This window comes from Capsella rubella, unplaced genomic scaffold (genome assembly GCF_000375325.1).
Source record: "Capsella rubella cultivar Monte Gargano unplaced genomic scaffold, Caprub1_0 scaffold_3, whole genome shotgun sequence".
NCBI classification, from domain to species: domain Eukaryota; kingdom Viridiplantae; phylum Streptophyta; class Magnoliopsida; order Brassicales; family Brassicaceae; genus Capsella; species Capsella rubella.
In genome coordinates this window covers 14448923-14466745 of record NW_006238921.1, presented here as the reverse complement: position 1 = coordinate 14466745, position 17823 = coordinate 14448923, and the positions used below count along the sequence as shown (strand labels likewise).

Sequence of the window (17823 nt, the reverse complement as noted above, 5' to 3'; positions counted from 1 at the left end):
ATATACACGAAATTCAAAGACTAAACGAAAACATAAATGCATATACATTATGGTAATATACCAAACGAAAACATAAACACATATCTACGAAGGTCAAAACATAAACGTATATACATAAAGGTCATACACTAAACAAAAAATTACAAAATATACAAGAAGGTCAGAGACTAAACAATCACATATTCACGAAGGTCCGCATAACGCATATACACCAAAGTGAACACAAACAAGACTACGAAATCCTAAATATAAACACACATACACATATAAAAACGCAAACAAGAATGTGAACACTAACAAATATTAGAGACACATTATATATATCTACATTGTTGTAGAACCACCGATCCCTTTAGATTACTTTTTTTTTTGGGAGACAAAAATGAACATTTGTATAAAGAACTCGAATATATATAGTTCTACAACAGTGGCTGGTGCTTGAAGAAGAATCCAGGTTTTATTGTTCCTGAAAGATGAGAAAATAAAATTTTACCTTCTTCTTTTTTTTATTTGTTTGAACCCTAATGGCAAAACAAAGAAGAAGGGTTCACACAAAAAGAAAATGCTTTTTAAGATTGACTTGTTTCAGAATCTTCTTCAGGTTCCAGATACTGAGAATGAGAAGCAGCGAGTAATGCTGCTCCAACACCTGAACCATCATTCGATAGTATCACTTCAACACTCTCTGCAACTTCATCTCCAAGCAACTCTTTCAACGAACTCTTCATTGCCTCGCTGAACTGAGTGTAGTGCTCGAATAGACCACCGTCCATGGCTATTACAGATTTCTGAGTTTCTCCATCTTTTGATGCGTCTCTTCCGATTTTCTTGAGAATTCCATAGATCCCTGCAGCAGATAAACGAGCTCCTCGGCTTGCGATGATGTTACAGAGGCTGATCACAACTTTTCTCATCTTCAGAGAAGACGTAGGGACCTGAGAGTTAATCGAATAAACTCTTTTGAGATTTCAGTTTATACGTTATAAGCGTGAAACCATTATGTAGAGAAGACTCTAACCTCTAATATGTCCTTCAACTTGTTTCCCACAACCTTCAAATCAGGAGAAGTGTCGCTGTGCATAGCAGACATGTTCGGGGTCCTGCACAATGTTGAAGTGATTATTAGAGTTCTGATTTGATGCAAGTAAACCATATCCAACAAGTTAATCAAACCTTATGATGAATGGTATTCTCAGCTTTGGTGGGACGACGTCGCCAAAGAAAGCAGCTTCTTCGGCCATCTTCAGAAGAACTCTACGCAAGATTTCTCCCAAATACATTCCGGAAATAATTTTCTCAAGAATCTGAAAATATTAACGCCAGATAGAATCTTTAGGGTCATGTCATGATGATTCTCTAAACTAACCTGAAAACCAGTACAAGTTCAAAGCTCATACCTGTTCACCAGGATTCAAACTCTCGAAATCTAGAGAGTGGTCGTATTCTGTCAATGGAAGATGCGATGACCTGAAGTTTCCCCACTCCATGTTGATAACCTACATGGCATTACATCTAAGATTCAAATACTTCAAAGCTCAATCGGAGTTGATATGCTTTTGCAAAATACAAACCATTTCTCCTGATTTGGGAAGCAAACCATGCCATTTGGGAATTGCATGTGCACGTTCAACATAGGCTGCATTTGTGCCGGTGCCCAAAATAACAGCAACAACAACATCCGGATTAGTGTATCTACCACCCGCAAGTGTTCCAATGGTATCATTAACCTGTACAGTTTACGAAGGGATAATAGGATCATAATCAAATGGATGACACAAATTGCTGGTAGCTGAAACAAAGATTGGACAGAAGAAAACTCACAAGCGCTGCAACACGCATGTCCAGCCCAACTCTTTCCATAGCTTTAACAAGTTCTCCAACAACATCTTGACCAACCTACACATTCGCCAAGAAACAAAGATACAGAGGCCAGAATTTCAGAAACAGCATAAACATATCAAAAACTCAGTTTTCATATCAATAAACAGGCCTGTAAATTTCTTAGTTCCAAGAAAACAGAAAAATTGCAGTCTCGAAGAAGCATAGAAGCTGATGTACTAAAATCGAAATAGATGAAGAGAAATCAAGCTCAACTGTATCTTCAATGGAAAAGCCCTTTGTCCAGTTGATGAGAGTGCCAGAGGACAAAGATGTCTGCTTAACCGGAAATGAGAAAGTGAAACCTAATTCCCTTTGTTTACCGGGAGGGAGATGAAAGTCCTCGCCTTCTGTAGCGACAAACTTTGCAAGAACTTCAGCGATAAAATCGAATAATTCCTGCCTCCATAATTACCAAAACATAATCAACACACAGATCATCCAAGACTATACATAACAATAAGGGAAAAGGTCTAGTCAGAAAACTGACGTCTGATTTGCCGGTCATCAGATGAGGAGGAATTGACTCTTCTTTAAACTCTCGTTTCACAACACGGTCTTGCTTCCCACCAAGAAGCACACGCATTACACGGAAATTTGTTCCGCCTAGATCCAATGCATAAAAGAAACCAGTTTCATCCCTGCCAAAATGATAGCAAGCATTATAACCAAATTACAGCTCAAGATCCACGACCCCAAAACAAACAATCCCACAGTGAAAGTACAAACATGATTAACACAAAAAGTTTCATAACATTCTCCTACAAAGACATAGGGGCTCCTAAAAAGAACAGGACAAAGAAACATCATAGCATAGAAAAGGTGCAATAAAAGAACTCTCAATCCATGAAAGTAATAAAAGCCAAGGCTTGGAACAGTAAGACATCAAAAGCTATCAACTGTGTTGAAATTGAAAAGAAACAAAAATGCAGATACTCTAAGGATAAGAATCTAAACTCTATACATTAAAACTAGATTATCTAGAATAAATCCAGGGAAATATAAATGCTCTCTGCTCCAATTCAATTGACTTAGACATGACAATTTTCACAAAAATACCCAATTTTCACAAAAATACCCAATTTTCAAGAGAGATTATGATTCAAAGTACACGGATCTAGAATCTGAGTGACAATTAAAACAAGTGAAATCAAAATCGAATTCCAAATTCATCACAAAGCATGAAACTTTCTCAGATTAAAACTCATAACATTATCCAAAAAAAAATACAAAAATTGAACAAACGTGGCAACGATGTTATCCAAATCCAACTTTATGAATATCTGAATTCAGATATAAAAAAATCCCATAAAAATCTCAACTTTATCCAAATTCAATTCTCAAAAAAAAATCTAAGGAACAGAGAAAAAGACTTTACCCAGAAGGAAGATTATCAACATAGCTAATAAGCATCTTAAGCTTGCTTCCACCTTCAGATGCAAGACCAGCGTGCATCTCAACAGTCATAGCATCAGCCACTTGTCTCAATTTCGCAATTGGCGTGGCACAGTCTTCTTCGAAAGCTTTCAAGATCTCAATCACGCGTGCCCATTTACCTGAGCTTTGCATTCGCCGCCGTACAATCAAAGCAGCCGCCGCACAGACCGCCACAGAGCACACAACCGTCGTTGCAACAGCCACTTTACCCATCTCTCTCTCTCTCTCTCTCACCGTAGTTTAATACAGAACTAACAAATACAGCAACAACAAAACTTGTCTGAATCAATATAAGATTAAAAAAAAAAAGCTGGAAAATTTAAAAACAACCCAGAGAATAGAGAATAGAGATGGATGGATCTATAGCTGAGGAGGTACAAATTTTGAAGAACACGTAAGCAGCTCTGTTGTCTGTAAACTAAGGAAAATTAATTTTTTTTAAAATTGTTTTTTAGGAATTGTTTTGGATTTTTCTCGCCGGAGATTTTTATTCAATTTAATAGTTTTTGTAAATGGTAATGGAATCGGTGTGAAGTTACGGAAGTAACCCTGTTGAAGGATTTGGTTTTGGTCTATTTCTTGCCGAATTTTGTGGAGGACGTTTAGTAACCGATGTGATATAATTCGAGAATTGATTTATGATATTAAATGTTTTTTTCTAATGCAATATTATTATTATTTATTTATAGTTGATGCAATATACATAATTTCATAATGGTTGTATATGAAAATATCTAATTTTAATTCGTATTTTGACATGTCCTTGCTTGACTTTACTTTTTTCTCACAAATTTAAAATAATAATAATACAGTTGACTTTATTTTTTATTTTAAAGCTAAAAGATGTAATTTATGGTCAACGTTATATATTAAGGAACTTATAAGTTGTAACTAATTTGAACACCGACCAAAATTATGCTAATTAGTAATTTCTGCTTTGTCTGATTTATCGTTTTTGAATTAAAAAAAAAATATTTTATATTATTTTTTGTTTAGTATTTTTAAAAAAAAAATAATATGTATGAAATTACTCGTGATTTGTAATTTCAACCGTGATTTCTCCTCTTATCTTTGTGCTCTCTGCGAATTTAATTTACTCGTAGAAAAGTAAGTATCACCATTTCGCAATTCACATGTGTCGAAATAGTAAAATTTTGGTATTGGCAAATTGAGTGGGGAATCTAAAACAGCAATAGCATAACTCTATTAACTCCTATTTTATATATGTAGTTGAGTGCATGTGTGTCTCTTTTTCTGATCAAAGTCATTTTAGATTTCACATCAGTTTGGTACGAGAAAAGCAAAATATGTTTTGAATTGTTTATGCATAAAGTGTTAACAACAACACACTACTCACTCTCTAGCTTTCTTCTTTTTAGACTTTTAGTCGTTTTTTTATTAATACTAAAACTATGCAAAATGCATTATTCAAACCTGGTGGTAGGATCGGAGTAGACATTCCATCAAATATCGAATCTAACAAAAAGATAATAGTAACATTTTCAAGTAAATTAACTAGTTGGTTGTACGGAACCAAACCTTCAAATTCTAACTGAAATAGGGAAGCCTAAACTATAACTTAACCATAACTAAATGTAAAATGAAGCAGATGGGCAAACAATGTTTCAAAACAACCAGGCTAACCCGCAAACCAGAGTTAAAGGAAGCTGCGATACTGATTTATCAGTTTCCATTTTTGTGAACAACTAGACAAATTTTTACATCGTTTTCTCTTATCTCAGATAGGTTGAAAGAACAAAACTAAGAAAAAAACGTAGAAATTTGTTGTGTAAACAAACATAATTTATATATAAATCTTACAATTTAATACTAATATATTTAGTAATGATTCCAATAATGAAGTGAACAGTCACCAAACAAAATGGTAATTCTATTTAGTGGAATGAAAGGACATCAAATACATTTTTTATGTGGTTTTTGAACAACAATAACATCAATAGATTAATATCAATAAACGACGTGCTAGTTTATAGTCAACTTTATATAAATAAACTAACAAATACAAGTTCAATTTGCCAACGGATCCAAATTCAAAAAAAAAAACATATAAAATCTCAATATCAGTTTAATGCATGGTTTTGTCCACGACATTGATAATGACAAAATACTTATATAAGAAAACCATTATGTGTGTAGTGTAATTGTTAAGGGAAAAATGAAAACAACGTCCTAAATAGTGTTTTTTAAAAACAAAACAAAAACGTACGTGAACATATGAAACTAAACTTTTACAAATGAAACGATATATATGTTTTGTATTAAAAATAAAAACAGTGTTAATTTGATGGTTTTGGTAAGTCGCTATCAAAATAAATAACATATTTCCAAATAAAAAAGTATACAAAAAAAAGAAGAAGTGGTCCTCATCATCAACTGGTTTTCTGATTTCTCAAAACAACGGTGGAGAAAAAAGATGAGTCTTCTTCTTCTTTTAGTCTGACATCATTTCCGTATTATAGAAGTTTTGTTTCTTTCTCTATTATTTATTCATTATTTATACATCGATCCCTCTAGTTTTAAAAACTTTATTTTATATTAAATCATGTTGATAAATATATTTGAAAGCCTCTGTATGTTTTCACTAAATTGTTAGGATAAAAATAGAAATATACTAATATAAACTATGCTATTAGAAATTGTCTTTTTGATATTTTACTTAAGATAAATAAAAATATTGAATTGGATAATTCAGATATTTGAAATCACTATCCAAAACGTATAAAGATTGGATATATCATACATCCAAGTATCCAACTATCCAAGTATTTTAGTAAGTATGAATAGTTTTATTAAATGAAAATTGATTTCGAAATGTTTTGGATAGTTGAGAAATTCTATGAACTCAATAGTAAAAATAAAAATCCAACTTAATAATAAATATCCGAGCACGCAACATAAAAGCAGACCAAACACGTAAAAAGAAAACTGAATATATATTTTGCCCAAAATAAAATTAATAAAATTCGATGTTGTATAAAAAAATATTTATCAAGAACAAGTTAATAGACTAGATCAAATAGCTCAGCATCTAAGAGACAGCTTCTGAATTCTCTAATCATGCGGTCCACGTTTAGAGTTGAATGCACAGAATGCTCATGGGGGTGCAGGATTTGGTTAAAGTCCCCGAGCATCATCCAAGGCCTGTTGAGAGTAACCGTTGAATTAGCAAGGCTCACAACTTCACTCCAAAGCTCTCTTCTAGTGTCTTCTTCATTGGCTGCATAAACAACAGAGATTACAACCCAAACAGAGGCTCCAGGAAGAAGAACCTCGCAAGTGATCATCTGCAGAGATTTAGCCACAACAACAACTTGAACTCTAAGATCCCAGACTACCCAAATTTTTCCAAGGTCAGAGAAAAGATAGTTCTCTTCCAGAGACCAGCCTGGCAAAAGACTATCTATGAACTTTTGCGCCTTCGGATTACGGACATGCGTCTCTATGAGACCTCCAAAAATAGGTTTGTTGGCCTTATGCCACTTCTTAAAACCTCTTCGGTGACTGGATATATTAAAGCCTCGGACGTTCCAACAAAAAATGTTTGTATACATACTTAAAAAGACTTTTTGAGGCCCTTGCCTCGCTGGATTTTCTGCTGTCTCTTGTACAGCACTCTTATGAACCTCTCCTCTTCAGAATCAGTAGATAGAATGTCAGAAGAATCGTAAGAAATCCCACCATCTGGAGAAGAATTCCGAGAAGTAACTACAGCTCCTGAGATTCCCGGGTCTTTACAAGCAGTTCCTGGTTTGCTTGATTCTCCTTGTTCCTTAGCACTTCCACTATGATCAGGCAGGATAGGGATTGGGGCAGCTATACTAGTACAAGCATCAGGGACAGGCTCTGCTACAGCCGCAGCAGCCTTGATCTTCCAAACTTGACTTGCTGTCATAGTTCCTGCAGCAGCCTCTGGAATGTCCGACTTCACTGCAGCCAACATTACACCAGCAGAAGAGGGAGGGCCCGGAGTTCTGGATCTCCTTCTTCGTTGATTTCTTCTGGTTTTTATCGCTTTTCCTGATTGCTTTGGACAATCAATGGAGGAGTGCACGGTCGAGGAGCAGAATTTGCAAGTGATAGGGGCAGAACGACAATGACGCAAGCTGTGACCAATCTCCTTGCAATGAGCGCACACTGGCGGCATCCAAGGGCTTGAGACTAGAATCCTACAAATTTCCCCAGAGTCAAACTGCACATTTACTGCCTCAGGCAGAGGCTTCCGAGGATCAATAATGGTGAAGACCTTAGCCACTTCTAGATTAGTCTTATTTTGAGTAGAAGGATGCAGGCATTCCGGGTGACCCACCAGACTAGGGATGCGCTGAAGGCCTTCTTCATGAAAGAACTGGAAAGGGACGTTGCGGAGCTCTAACCAAATGGGGGCGGATGAGAGTTCCGGCTTTACAGGAACTATTCCAGGTTCCCAGTTAGCAAAGAACATCGTATGGCCTTCAATCTGCCACAAACGCTGGTTCAACACTCTATGTCGGGTGAAAGAGTTCGGGATCCGAAAAAGGAAAGAATTTCCTTCCATCTTCGAGACAGAAACGTCTCGATATTGCTTATTCACATCCTTTACATAAGATTTAGATATTCACATCCCTTATACACTCCCTCAGGATGGAGGAACCGAAGTGACACCAATCTTGGAACTCGCACTGTCAAAATGTGGACGAGAAAAAAACTTGGTTAGAGCATCAACCAACTGTTCTTTGGAGGAACCATGAGAGACTCGTAACAATCCTTCTTGAATCTGATTTCGTATTTGATAATCAAGCGATATGTGTTTTTCACTTGATTGGCACAGAGATATGTGACGCCAAGAGTATTACTATAATTAAACGACCGGTGGTCTTTTGAGAATGAAGCCGAGTTTCGTGAGTAAAAAAGCAGAGCCACTGGACTTCAGATGCCGTGTTGGCGACATAACGATATTCAACATCGGTGGACGAGCGGCCAACACCACGGTGCTTCTTAGAACTCCACGAGACAGGGTTCCGACCAAGGTAAATAACACCGGAAAAGGTAAATAACGAAGTAATGTTAATTATTGATTGCGGCATGTGGTTTGTAGAACCAATGAAGGATGGAAGATATACGTAGTTCAGTTTTTGTTAACACTGTTGTTATTGTTGTTGTCGCAGCAACCGAACCATCAGTGACGAGGCTCAAGGAAAAAGCAGAAGCGTTGACAGTTGAAACGTGTAAGAAGGGGACCTGATTTACATTCGACGATACATTGCATGTTATGAATGTGCTTTAGTTTTCGTAACTACATACTCTAATGATGAAAATTTCTCTAGGGAACTGTTACTCACTTTTTGTATGTAGGACTAGCCTAACTTTGTAAATTGTAAAAAGCTAGTAATCGTCCCTTAAAAACAACTTTTTTCTACGGTGCTGGTCTCTTCAAATGTGAAAGATAGCTCTCTATTATCTGATCAAGATTTTCTATTTTGTTTCAAAAAAAACTATTATGGACTGTCCATTATTGAAGTAAACTCAGAAGCCCAAAAAATATTCTAGAAGTCATAGTGTGTTAAGGATTAATAAATTTAGAATATTTACTTATTCATGTGTATCTACTAGATTGTGAACCCGCGCGTTGTGCGGGATTTTAATTTAAAACCTCTTTTATCAATATTAATCTTTGAGCATTACTATAATCACTAGGTTTTACCCCGTGGTACACCACGGGTCCATAGTTGGATTAATTTGTTTTTCCTAATTTTTATAAAAGAAGTGTTTTGTAAGGTTAAATTGTACCTTATCGTAGTGAACAATAAATATTTTGTTTATTTGAATGTGATGTTTGTCGAATTGTTTCTTCTCTATTAATAACTTAACCATGGTTTTGTGGGAGTCATATTATATTAAAAAAAATCAACGACATTTAGCACTTACATAATTACACAATATTTTGTTCACAAAGTATTCACACTTTAGTTATTGTGCATGCTTAGTCAGAAATTGTTTGGTTAAGTCCGAAATTGTTTGGTTACTTTTACACATATTTATTTATCCCAAGAACCATATTTTAAAGAGAGGCCAAAAACTGTCATCAAGTTGAGATAAGGAAAATAAAAAATTAAAATGGCCTTTCCGTTAAAGTTTTCAAACGGTGTCTCTTTCACTTTCCTTCGAGACAAACCGATCGTATCTAAAATACAAGTACCTGAATCGAACATGAAGGTAATTGAACTTGAATTTCCCTTCTTTGTGAGAAAACCCAGAAATTTAATCTATCTATCTACTTACTTTCTCATGTTCCAAACTCTAGTTTTCATCATTTGAAATTTATAACGATGTTGGCATCTAGAAGATTCAAGGATGATGGTGCAGCAATCGATTGGTTTCAGAATATTCAAGGATGATGGTGCAGCAAATGATGGTCCTGTAGAGCATGCAAAGGTTTTCTTATGTAAATCGATTGGGATCATTTCGAGAACTCTGGTTCACTATCTTGAATCTTCCAATTCTCAATTGATATAATCCTATTTTGAGTTTTATGGTCTAATTAATGCCTTTGTGAATTATTTTAACTTCATCTTTCTACGTTTCTGTTGATCCAATACATCTGACTTATAACTTGTTGCTAATTACAGGTTTTAATTGGATAATTTTTTTTTGGGGAAGTGATTCAGGTATTACATGTTTATATTTAATGGAAGAATGTTGCTTATGTGAATACCGAGTGCTTTAATCTCCTATATGTTGTTCTCTATTTGTTGTCTGCAGTTTTTAAACTCTATTATATGGAATGGTGGATAACACCGGTTTAAGGACGAACAAAATTGGATTAGAAGGTAGAATTTATATTCAACCGAACTAAGGAGTTTGTGTTTCAGAATTCTTGCGGATTCAAGTCACTTATTAGCATATAAGAACTATGCTTAGCTAATTGAATGAGTAAGATAACTGCAGACTTCAATTAGTTTTTTTTAACAACATATGTGAAAACTATAAGGTGCCGTTTACTCAAAACATTGTTCTCTATTTGTTATATGCAGTTTTTGAAGTCTTTTATATGGCATCGTTGACATGTCCGGATAAAGAACGCAGGACATTAGACAATAAGGTAAACTTCATACTCTACTTCAGTCTGGAAATGGTTGTGCATGATTTATGGTGAATGGTAAACTCGTATCAGTGACTACACATTTTGCAATTCAACTTATTACCTAAAGCAATCGTTAAATGAATTAAAAGAGTTTAGCAGGTTTGTCTAAATCGTATCACCACAAGTTGAAGTGAAGCGTACGTGTAAAACAGCAAGCCTAGTTGCCCAGATTCTGGAACACCTCTTTGAAGACAACGTTCTTTGTCTGTCTGTCAACCTTCCCTTCTTTGTTGACGATTAAGATTTTTAATCCTTTCTTCGAAGTTACCCTAGATAAAGCAACATACAACTGACCATGAGAAAAAACTGGTTTAGGCAAATATATACCCACATGCTCTAGAGATTGTCCTTGGCTTTTGTTGATCGTCATAGCAAACGCTACAGAAAGTGGAAATTGTCTTCGTCTCATCTTGAATGGTAATTTGGTGTCCGATGGTGTAACAACAACCTGTGGAATTAAGACTATGTCTCCAATCCGATCACCTGTGATAACTTTTGCTTCAACAACACGATTAGCCATTTGCGTTATCTGAAGCCTAGTCCCATTGCATAATCCACCTTTAGGATCAATATTCCTAAGCAACATAACAGGAGCTCCTATTTTCAATCGTAAAGCATGATGAGGCAAACCTGAGAGCTTGATACTATTCAAAAAATCCGGTGTGATAATTGGATTTTTCAAAGAATCTGTATCGCTTGGATCGATACTATCACCACTTAGATACTCCTTCACTTCACCTACACGTTAAAATATGAAACAACGTGAGATGTTCATAGTTGTATAGATTATGTAGAACGTATTAAGGCCGCAAGGAAAAAGGAAAAAGACTTACTGTCCAATTTATCAAGCATAAACTGATTGATGATGTTGACATCTTCATTTGTGGGTGCTAATATAGCTCTTTTCTGGAAGAATTGTGCATCAGCATTACTTTTTAGCAATGCCAGATCACCGTAGATTTCTGTACAAATTGCTTCTATAGGATTCTCTGCTTATGTAATCAGGAATTCTTCTGGAATATCTATCAAAGCTTCACCATCGTTAGGTTCTGAAATCTTACCATCACCAACATCTAATAACCAGTTTGAAAAATCTTGGATATCATTAGCTTCAGTTTGACTTAAGCCATTTTGCAGCAAACGCATATTCTTAGTCAACTTCAAAACCTTACAATGATCCCAAAGATAAGAAGCATTGAGAGCAGATAAGACTATCTCAGCTCGTCCTGCACCATGGATAACTGGAAGAACTTGTCTGAAATCACCTCCGAAAACAACAACTTTACCAGCGAAAACACTGCTGCTTACGTTGCACATTATATCAGCAGAACTTCTATCTAAAGACTCAAAACAATACTTGCTCATCATTGGTGCTTCGTCCCAAATAATAAGAGATGCCTCTTTTATAAGATTAGCCAGATCAGAGTTAGGCTTAATCTTACATAAAGAATAATCGTCCACTATTAGAGGTATAGCAAATCTAGAATGTGCAGTCCTTCCACCTTCTAACAACAAAGAAGCAATCCCACTGGAGGCAACGTTGAGCACTATCTTTCCCCTATATCTAATAGCAGCCGAGAGAGTCTTCCAAATAAACGTTTTACCTGTTCCTCCAAAACCATAAACAAAGAACACTCCCCCTTTGTCTTCTAAAACAGCACCAGTTATCTCATCGTAGATGGCTCTTTGCTCAGAAGTTAGCATTTCAACCCACTGATCGTGTTTTTCTTTCAAAGTACCATCATTATACCTCATTTCATCAGCAATTAAACGGTTGGAGTTATCAAGATCTTCTCTAGATGGTTGTGGGAAGTCGGTGATATTTTTAAGGGAACCTCCGTTAATCAACATAATCTTCTCAATTTCTTGAAGTGCGTAGTTTCTGATTTGCTGATCAGTTAACGTAAGATCTGCAGGAGAACATAAAATTAGGATTAGCCAATACTTAATCGTAATCTATTAACTACACAGCAAAGAGAAGTACATAATTAAACGTACCTGGGTTGTTATACTCGTCTCTCTTCCGATGTTCTATATCTTCAGACAACAACTTCCATGATTCTTCCCAAACATGTTCTGGTCTATATAGTGAGTCAGATAGAATCAACATGGCAAAAAAATTGCGTAGATAATCAGCAAAACACCACTGGCTTGCATCGATTATACTATCAATCCAAAACTGGTCGTCGGATATGATACCACGTGCGAAACAGGCTTCTTTATACGATTTATATACAACCCCATTGTATGTTTTGATATCGTCATAACTGGTTGGTCCCTTGACTATGTTAATCAACACTCTCAAGAAATAAACATCTTCTAGTTTTCTTGGTACGTAATGAATACGACCCAAAGAGAAGCCTCTTTTCCGTTTTTTCCACTGCTTATTTTTACCATCCCATGTAAAATAAGCTGGTATCTCAGCATATGTACAATCTCGAGCACGTTTACCATCTTTTCCAACTGCATCAATCCGATTCAAAGTCAACCATGCCATGAACATTGAATCTTGATTAGCAACTCTTTCCAATACCTCTTCAATGTCCTCATTTTCATCATAGTAGGCTGGTTGTTTCCCTTCATCATGAAAAGATAACTTCTGTACAGCGGTTGATCTATACTGAATAGGGAACTTAAAAATTCTCCAAACAGCTTCTGAGGCTGAGACGTACCTATAATGTAAACAACACAAACCCGACAGTAAATCAGATTGTAACATTAGACGTAAAGGATATCAACACAAAAATCTACTTGTCATTAAACAAACCTGCAGTCAAACCAGTCTTTAATCTCGTTTATCTTTTTTTCTCCTGTATCTGAGTTATCGGTATTGGTTGCTGATGTAGATGTAGAAGTGGCACTCTTGTTAAAAGGTTCGACAATAACAGCTACACGATCGGGTCCTTTGTTGATATACTTAAATAAGTATTTGATCGAACCGTTTTGGTTACACCATTCCACATTGATATGAGCACGATATCTAGTAGATAGAAGAGCATTATATGGGACAACGTACCTATTATCACATTTGATACCATTTTTCTCAACATAACGGTCTTCTGTTCTTCTCCTCCTATAAACTGGATAACCATCACTACCAACTTTTGTTATATCCTGATACTTTTTAGGATATTGCTTTGAACACTTTTTGTTCACCATACATGGGGAGTTTGGATTTGCTGCCCCACATGGTCCATGAATCATTGACTCGCTGATGACTTCATATAGTTCTGGATTTTCATTCTTATCTGGAATCTCAGCTGATATAATCCTGTCTATGTCATCAGCAGTAGGCAACTTACTTTTAGAATCCATGAACAATAGTATATGAGCATGTGGTAGGCCTCTTTTCTGGAATTCAACAGTATACATAGCTGGAAACACACAAAAAAATCTTGTTATCGTTGTGAAAGAAAAACGGCCAGGTTATAAATATGATGAGAGTGCATAAAATATAGATGTAGAAACGAACCTGCAACAGTTTTCCCAAGGAGATTTTTCTCGGTCAAATCTCTCATAAGCGACTCTAGCTTGATTTTAAAGATTCTAGCAACAATGTCTGGCCTATCGTCTGCTGTCAAACCTCTTTTTTTCACATATCTGGTGATCTCTGGCCACTTAGGATTACACGTGAAAGTGATGAACAAATCTGGAAAACCATAAAGCTTACATATTGCCATAGCATCATAGTAACTTTGTACCATATAACGTGGTCCTCCGGTGAAAGATGCTGGGATCATAAGATTCCCTTGTTCACTCAAATCTTTGTTTCCAGATAGCGCTGCATCTTTAATGGAAGCAAGATTCTCACACCTCTTCTTGGACTGATTATATCTGATAAAAGACAACCTGTTAGATTCAATAGTTGTGTAGGCGTCACACAAAAACTGCTGGAACAATCTTTTAGATCGAAGTAGTGTATGACACTCATTTTCCCTTTCTTGTAATCTGAATGCAAACCATTGTCTCATACTAATACACTTCTTTTTCTCACTATTGGTTGTTCCCGCCATACATTTCTCTATACCAGGCCTCCACCCATCTTCACCATAGCAAAAAATTAGTGGGTATTGTAGAGCTAAATATGAAATATGGATTTCACTTATTCTCTTGAGTGCACCAGTTTTTTTGTCTTCAAGGATTATATCTCGGGATGGCATTCCTTTCTTGAAATCACCAGGTATCAATGCAGCAACTTCTGATGCTGTAGGCATGCTGTAAGTTCTTCCATCAACTCCTACCCGATCAGAGACAATCCTCATATGAAAGGTTTCATCTTTATTAGATTGAAACCTTTCTTTAGCTAATCTGAAGTTTTTGACATAGGGATTAACACTGTTGAGCATATGTATAATCGCTTCTATAACTTCCTTTTTTAACTTTTGCTTCCCAGAGCCTTGATTTGAATCTTTTGTTTTGCTGTCAAGGTAAAATGTCGAGTAAACATATTAATATGTACTCCATTTCAATATTTCAAAAAAAACATAAGCTAAAAGTAAGTTGAATTGAGTAAGTGAAAAGTACCTAATCACAGAAGCTCTGTTTTCAGCTTCTGTTTCAGTATCAACGATATATAGCTGTGAGTACTTTGCATAATCACCTTCATCTGGCTGTAAACTGCCAATCAAATGATAATTTCCCCCTTGTAAACGAAACATATTAGGACCAGTACCCTTTGGGACAGAACGATCTACTTTACCACCTAGTGACGTCATGGCAAATACCATGTTGTAAATCCTTTGGTTCTGACGGTAATTTCTACTCAGAGCATCATTACCCGAAAGCAACTTCTTAATCAGTTCAGGTGATTCTTTAAGTAACGGGATTTTGACAGTTCCTTGTCCACAGCAGAGGGAAAAACATGGATTCTTCAGATTCCTTCTCTTGTTTATCCGCTCATCATACCACATCAACGCACCACAAAATTTACATGAATATGTTGGATCACCATGATCTAGATAAACTGTTATCAAGTTTAAAGAAAGTCAAAATGTGTACCACAACATAATATATTATGCATAAATATTAGATTCAAATAATTGATATGTCACCTGCTTTTGTTTGTTGCTTGGCTTTCCTACGGTTTCTTATCCTTTTTTTGGCTGGTTGTTTTGGTTGGGTATTTCTCCTTTTTCGAACAGGGTTGACTGTTTGATGTTGATTATCACTTTCTCCAACCTCAGTTTCTATATGAACTTCATTTTCACCTATTCTTCTGTTAGCAACATTAGTGTTTTCAATGTCTGAATCTGTTCCTCCACACTCGTCGTTGGTGCTATCGTCATATGTTTGGTTGAACTCACAATCATCATTATCTATCTCAGAAAGATGATACTCCATTTCGTCACTACTTGAGTTGGTACTGTTTTTATTTGCCTCCACACGTCCATCTGTATGTTGAAAAATATTAGTAATAGATATATCATAGACTTCCATTCATGTTGTAGCAAGATGGGGTACCTTCATCATCTTTGTCTATGGTCTCGTCTCTAAAGTGTGAATCTAAATTCAAAGATGGAAGATCACTTCTTTTTTGGGAATAAGATGCATGTTTAAGTTGTGTTAAACATGATGTATTTCCAGTGATTTGTGTACCTGTTGTAAAATAACATTGACAATATAAGCTGAAAACGAACGTATATCATCATAACGACAATGCTAGTTGACCTCAATGTCATTAAATTATTATAATGATGCTATACTTACCATTCGTATCATATTTTGCAGGGGGCGTCTCATAAAGATGGCTTTGTTGTTGTCTAGGCTTTGTGGTTCTTATCTTGCTTATGTTGCGAATTATAAATGGGGAATCATGATCAATGATTGGAGGTGGAGAATTTTGTCTCATTCCTGCACATATATGTCTGAGTATATAAGTAAAATTTTCCCAATAGTTTTCTAGTGTAATGGATCTTTGTTTATTAAAATACTATGCATAACACAATGAGACTAAAAAAAACTTACGCTTCAATGGACGTTTGGCAGGAAGCTTCGGGGTTACTAATGATGAGTTACCAGATGGAACATGATCTGCATAGGTAAGATGATTGATAAGCATATAGTAATCCGATACTCGAGAAAAACAAAGTATTGAGATACTGGTGGAAGATACATATGTATTTGTTCTCAAACCATTACGTGGGTAAGATTTTTTTATATATGTACCTCTTTTTGATTGTGGACTTGTAGAGCATTGTTTATCTAGTTGGCTTCTTGGTGTTGTAAAGAACGTGTTTGTGATATCCATCAAAACATGTCCAGTACTTCTCAGTACTTTTTCTGAATCTACAAAAAAAATCTTGGTAGTTTAAGATCTAATGTATTGAACGATACAAACTTAGAGTTGGAAGCAGAATAACCTTTATTTTTTGCAGAAGTAGGTTTCATAGGAGGTTGGATTTCATCATTCTTCTCTGTGATGACATTTTGAGAAGCAGGTACTTTGGTAATCTCTTTGTGAATCCTATTAAATATTGAATTCAGAGGGACAGAACCGGTTTGAATGTTTTTGCGTCTGATGGATTTCCAGGATGTTGGAATGGCGATGATAGAATTATGAGCCCTCTTTGAGCCATATTTTTGCAAGCCATCATTAGAGCCAGAGATTGTACTTTTTCTCATCGTTGATGTGTTTTTTTTACCTAGATTTCTTTCATATACCTAGATTTCTTTTAAGCGCTTATTATGAGGTTTAAATAAACCTTACATAATAATACCATGTTCGGTTTGGTTAGTAATCTATTTAAACTCACTATGTTATAAATTAAACACATACAAACCATGGTTAAGTTATAAATTGACTCCATTATTAATGCCTAACATCGCAGGACATATTATAATAGAAGGTAAAATTTGCATTGTATAGTTGCTAAATAATAAAAAATGTAATTACTTTTTTTTGTAGTATAGTCCACAATAAATGTAATCTCCCGTAAGTTTGTGTATATTTAGTAAACTACTCTTATGAAAATACCTTACATATCAAAAGATGTGAATTATATATAGATATTAAGGTTCTTTGCCTTAATCGATACCATTGGGCTAAGGAAGCCATTCCTACTTATGTTAATGTAGTTGTATATATCAATATAGAAGATATATTATTGTAATTCCATATAAGAATATAGAAAATAATAAATCAACAATAAATTTCAGAAGACCTTATTATTTCATTAATTTAAAGAACATAAATAGTTTGGTCGAAGCCACGTTATTCCATGCATTGGAGCAAAACAACTTAGAAAATAGAAATAAAATAAAGAGAGATTAATGTTTGTCTTCTGAATAAAATGATAAAGTAGAGATCATTAGGGATTCTTTTCAACTTTAACGTTCACGAGTCGCGGCTTCTTGATCACAACGGGCTT

General features: G+C 35.4%; 3 protein-coding genes and 2 long non-coding RNA genes across 6 annotated transcripts in view; 2 read left to right on the top strand and 3 right to left on the bottom strand.

The window, feature by feature from the left end:
* Positions 1-303: 303 nt before the first annotated feature.
* LOC17891119 (hexokinase-2) lies at positions 304-3768 on the bottom strand. The gene is made up of 9 exons (XM_006299403.2): positions 3257-3768; positions 2369-2519; positions 2095-2277; positions 1822-1896; positions 1572-1727; positions 1398-1496; positions 1174-1304; positions 1019-1100; positions 304-935 (listed from the first exon to the last, which is right to left on the bottom strand). Exons 1-9 carry the CDS (start codon positions 3526-3528, stop codon positions 570-572), a joined length of 1515 nt encoding a protein of 504 aa, XP_006299465.1. The 5' UTR covers positions 3529-3768; the 3' UTR covers positions 304-569.
* Positions 3769-9564: 5796 nt separating this feature from the next.
* Positions 9565-11188, top strand: LOC111831646. 2 transcript variants are annotated; one of them, XR_002834769.1, is made up of 5 exons: positions 9565-9747; positions 9942-9980; positions 10075-10245; positions 10347-10414; positions 10556-11188. It is a non-coding gene; the product is annotated as an uncharacterized LOC111831646 (long non-coding RNA). The 2 variants fall into 2 exon arrangements; XR_002834770.1 differs by having other exon boundaries at positions 10546-11188.
* Positions 11189-11449: 261 nt separating this feature from the next.
* LOC111831563 lies at positions 11450-16598 on the bottom strand. The gene is made up of 10 exons (XM_023786195.1): positions 16421-16598; positions 16163-16306; positions 15917-16051; positions 15508-15846; positions 14981-15419; positions 14158-14875; positions 13929-14073; positions 13224-13830; positions 12455-13128; positions 11450-12366 (listed from the first exon to the last, which is right to left on the bottom strand). Exons 1-10 carry the CDS (start codon positions 16512-16514, stop codon positions 11450-11452), a joined length of 4212 nt encoding a protein of 1403 aa, XP_023641963.1. The 5' UTR covers positions 16515-16598.
* An 8-nt stretch (positions 16599-16606) lies between these two features.
* On the top strand, positions 16607-17210 carry LOC111831647. The gene is made up of 2 exons (XR_002834771.1): positions 16607-16893; positions 16986-17210. It is a non-coding gene; the product is annotated as an uncharacterized LOC111831647 (long non-coding RNA).
* Positions 17211-17763: 553 nt separating this feature from the next.
* Positions 17764-17823, bottom strand: part of LOC17893286 — an 830-nt gene continuing 770 nt past the window's right edge. Inside the window, exon 4 of the mRNA XM_023786194.1 lies at positions 17764-17820. Within this exon, the coding sequence (XP_023641962.1) occupies positions 17764-17820 (57 nt within the window). The remainder of the gene's footprint in view (positions 17821-17823) is intronic.

Coding starts and splice junctions, on each gene's coding strand:
- LOC111831563 (XM_023786195.1), bottom strand. CDS start 16,514: ATGCTTATCAATCATCTTACCTATGCAGATCATGTTCCATCTGGTAAC. Junction 16,052..16,162: donor TGCAAAATATGATACGAATG/GTAAGTATAGCA, acceptor ATTTTACAACAG/GTACACAAATCACTGGAAAT. Junction 14,074..14,157: donor CCGGAGGACCACGTTATATG/GTACAAAGTTAC, acceptor TGTAATCCTAAG/TGGCCAGAGATCACCAGATA.
- LOC17891119 (XM_006299403.2), bottom strand. CDS start 3,528: ATGGGTAAAGTGGCTGTTGCAACGACGGTTGTGTGCTCTGTGGCGGTC. Junction 2,278..2,368: donor TGATGACCGGCAAATCAGAC/GTCAGTTTTCTG, acceptor TTATGGAGGCAG/GAATTATTCGATTTTATCGC. Junction 1,101..1,173: donor AGAATACCATTCATCATAAG/GTTTGATTAACT, acceptor AACATTGTGCAG/GACCCCGAACATGTCTGCTA.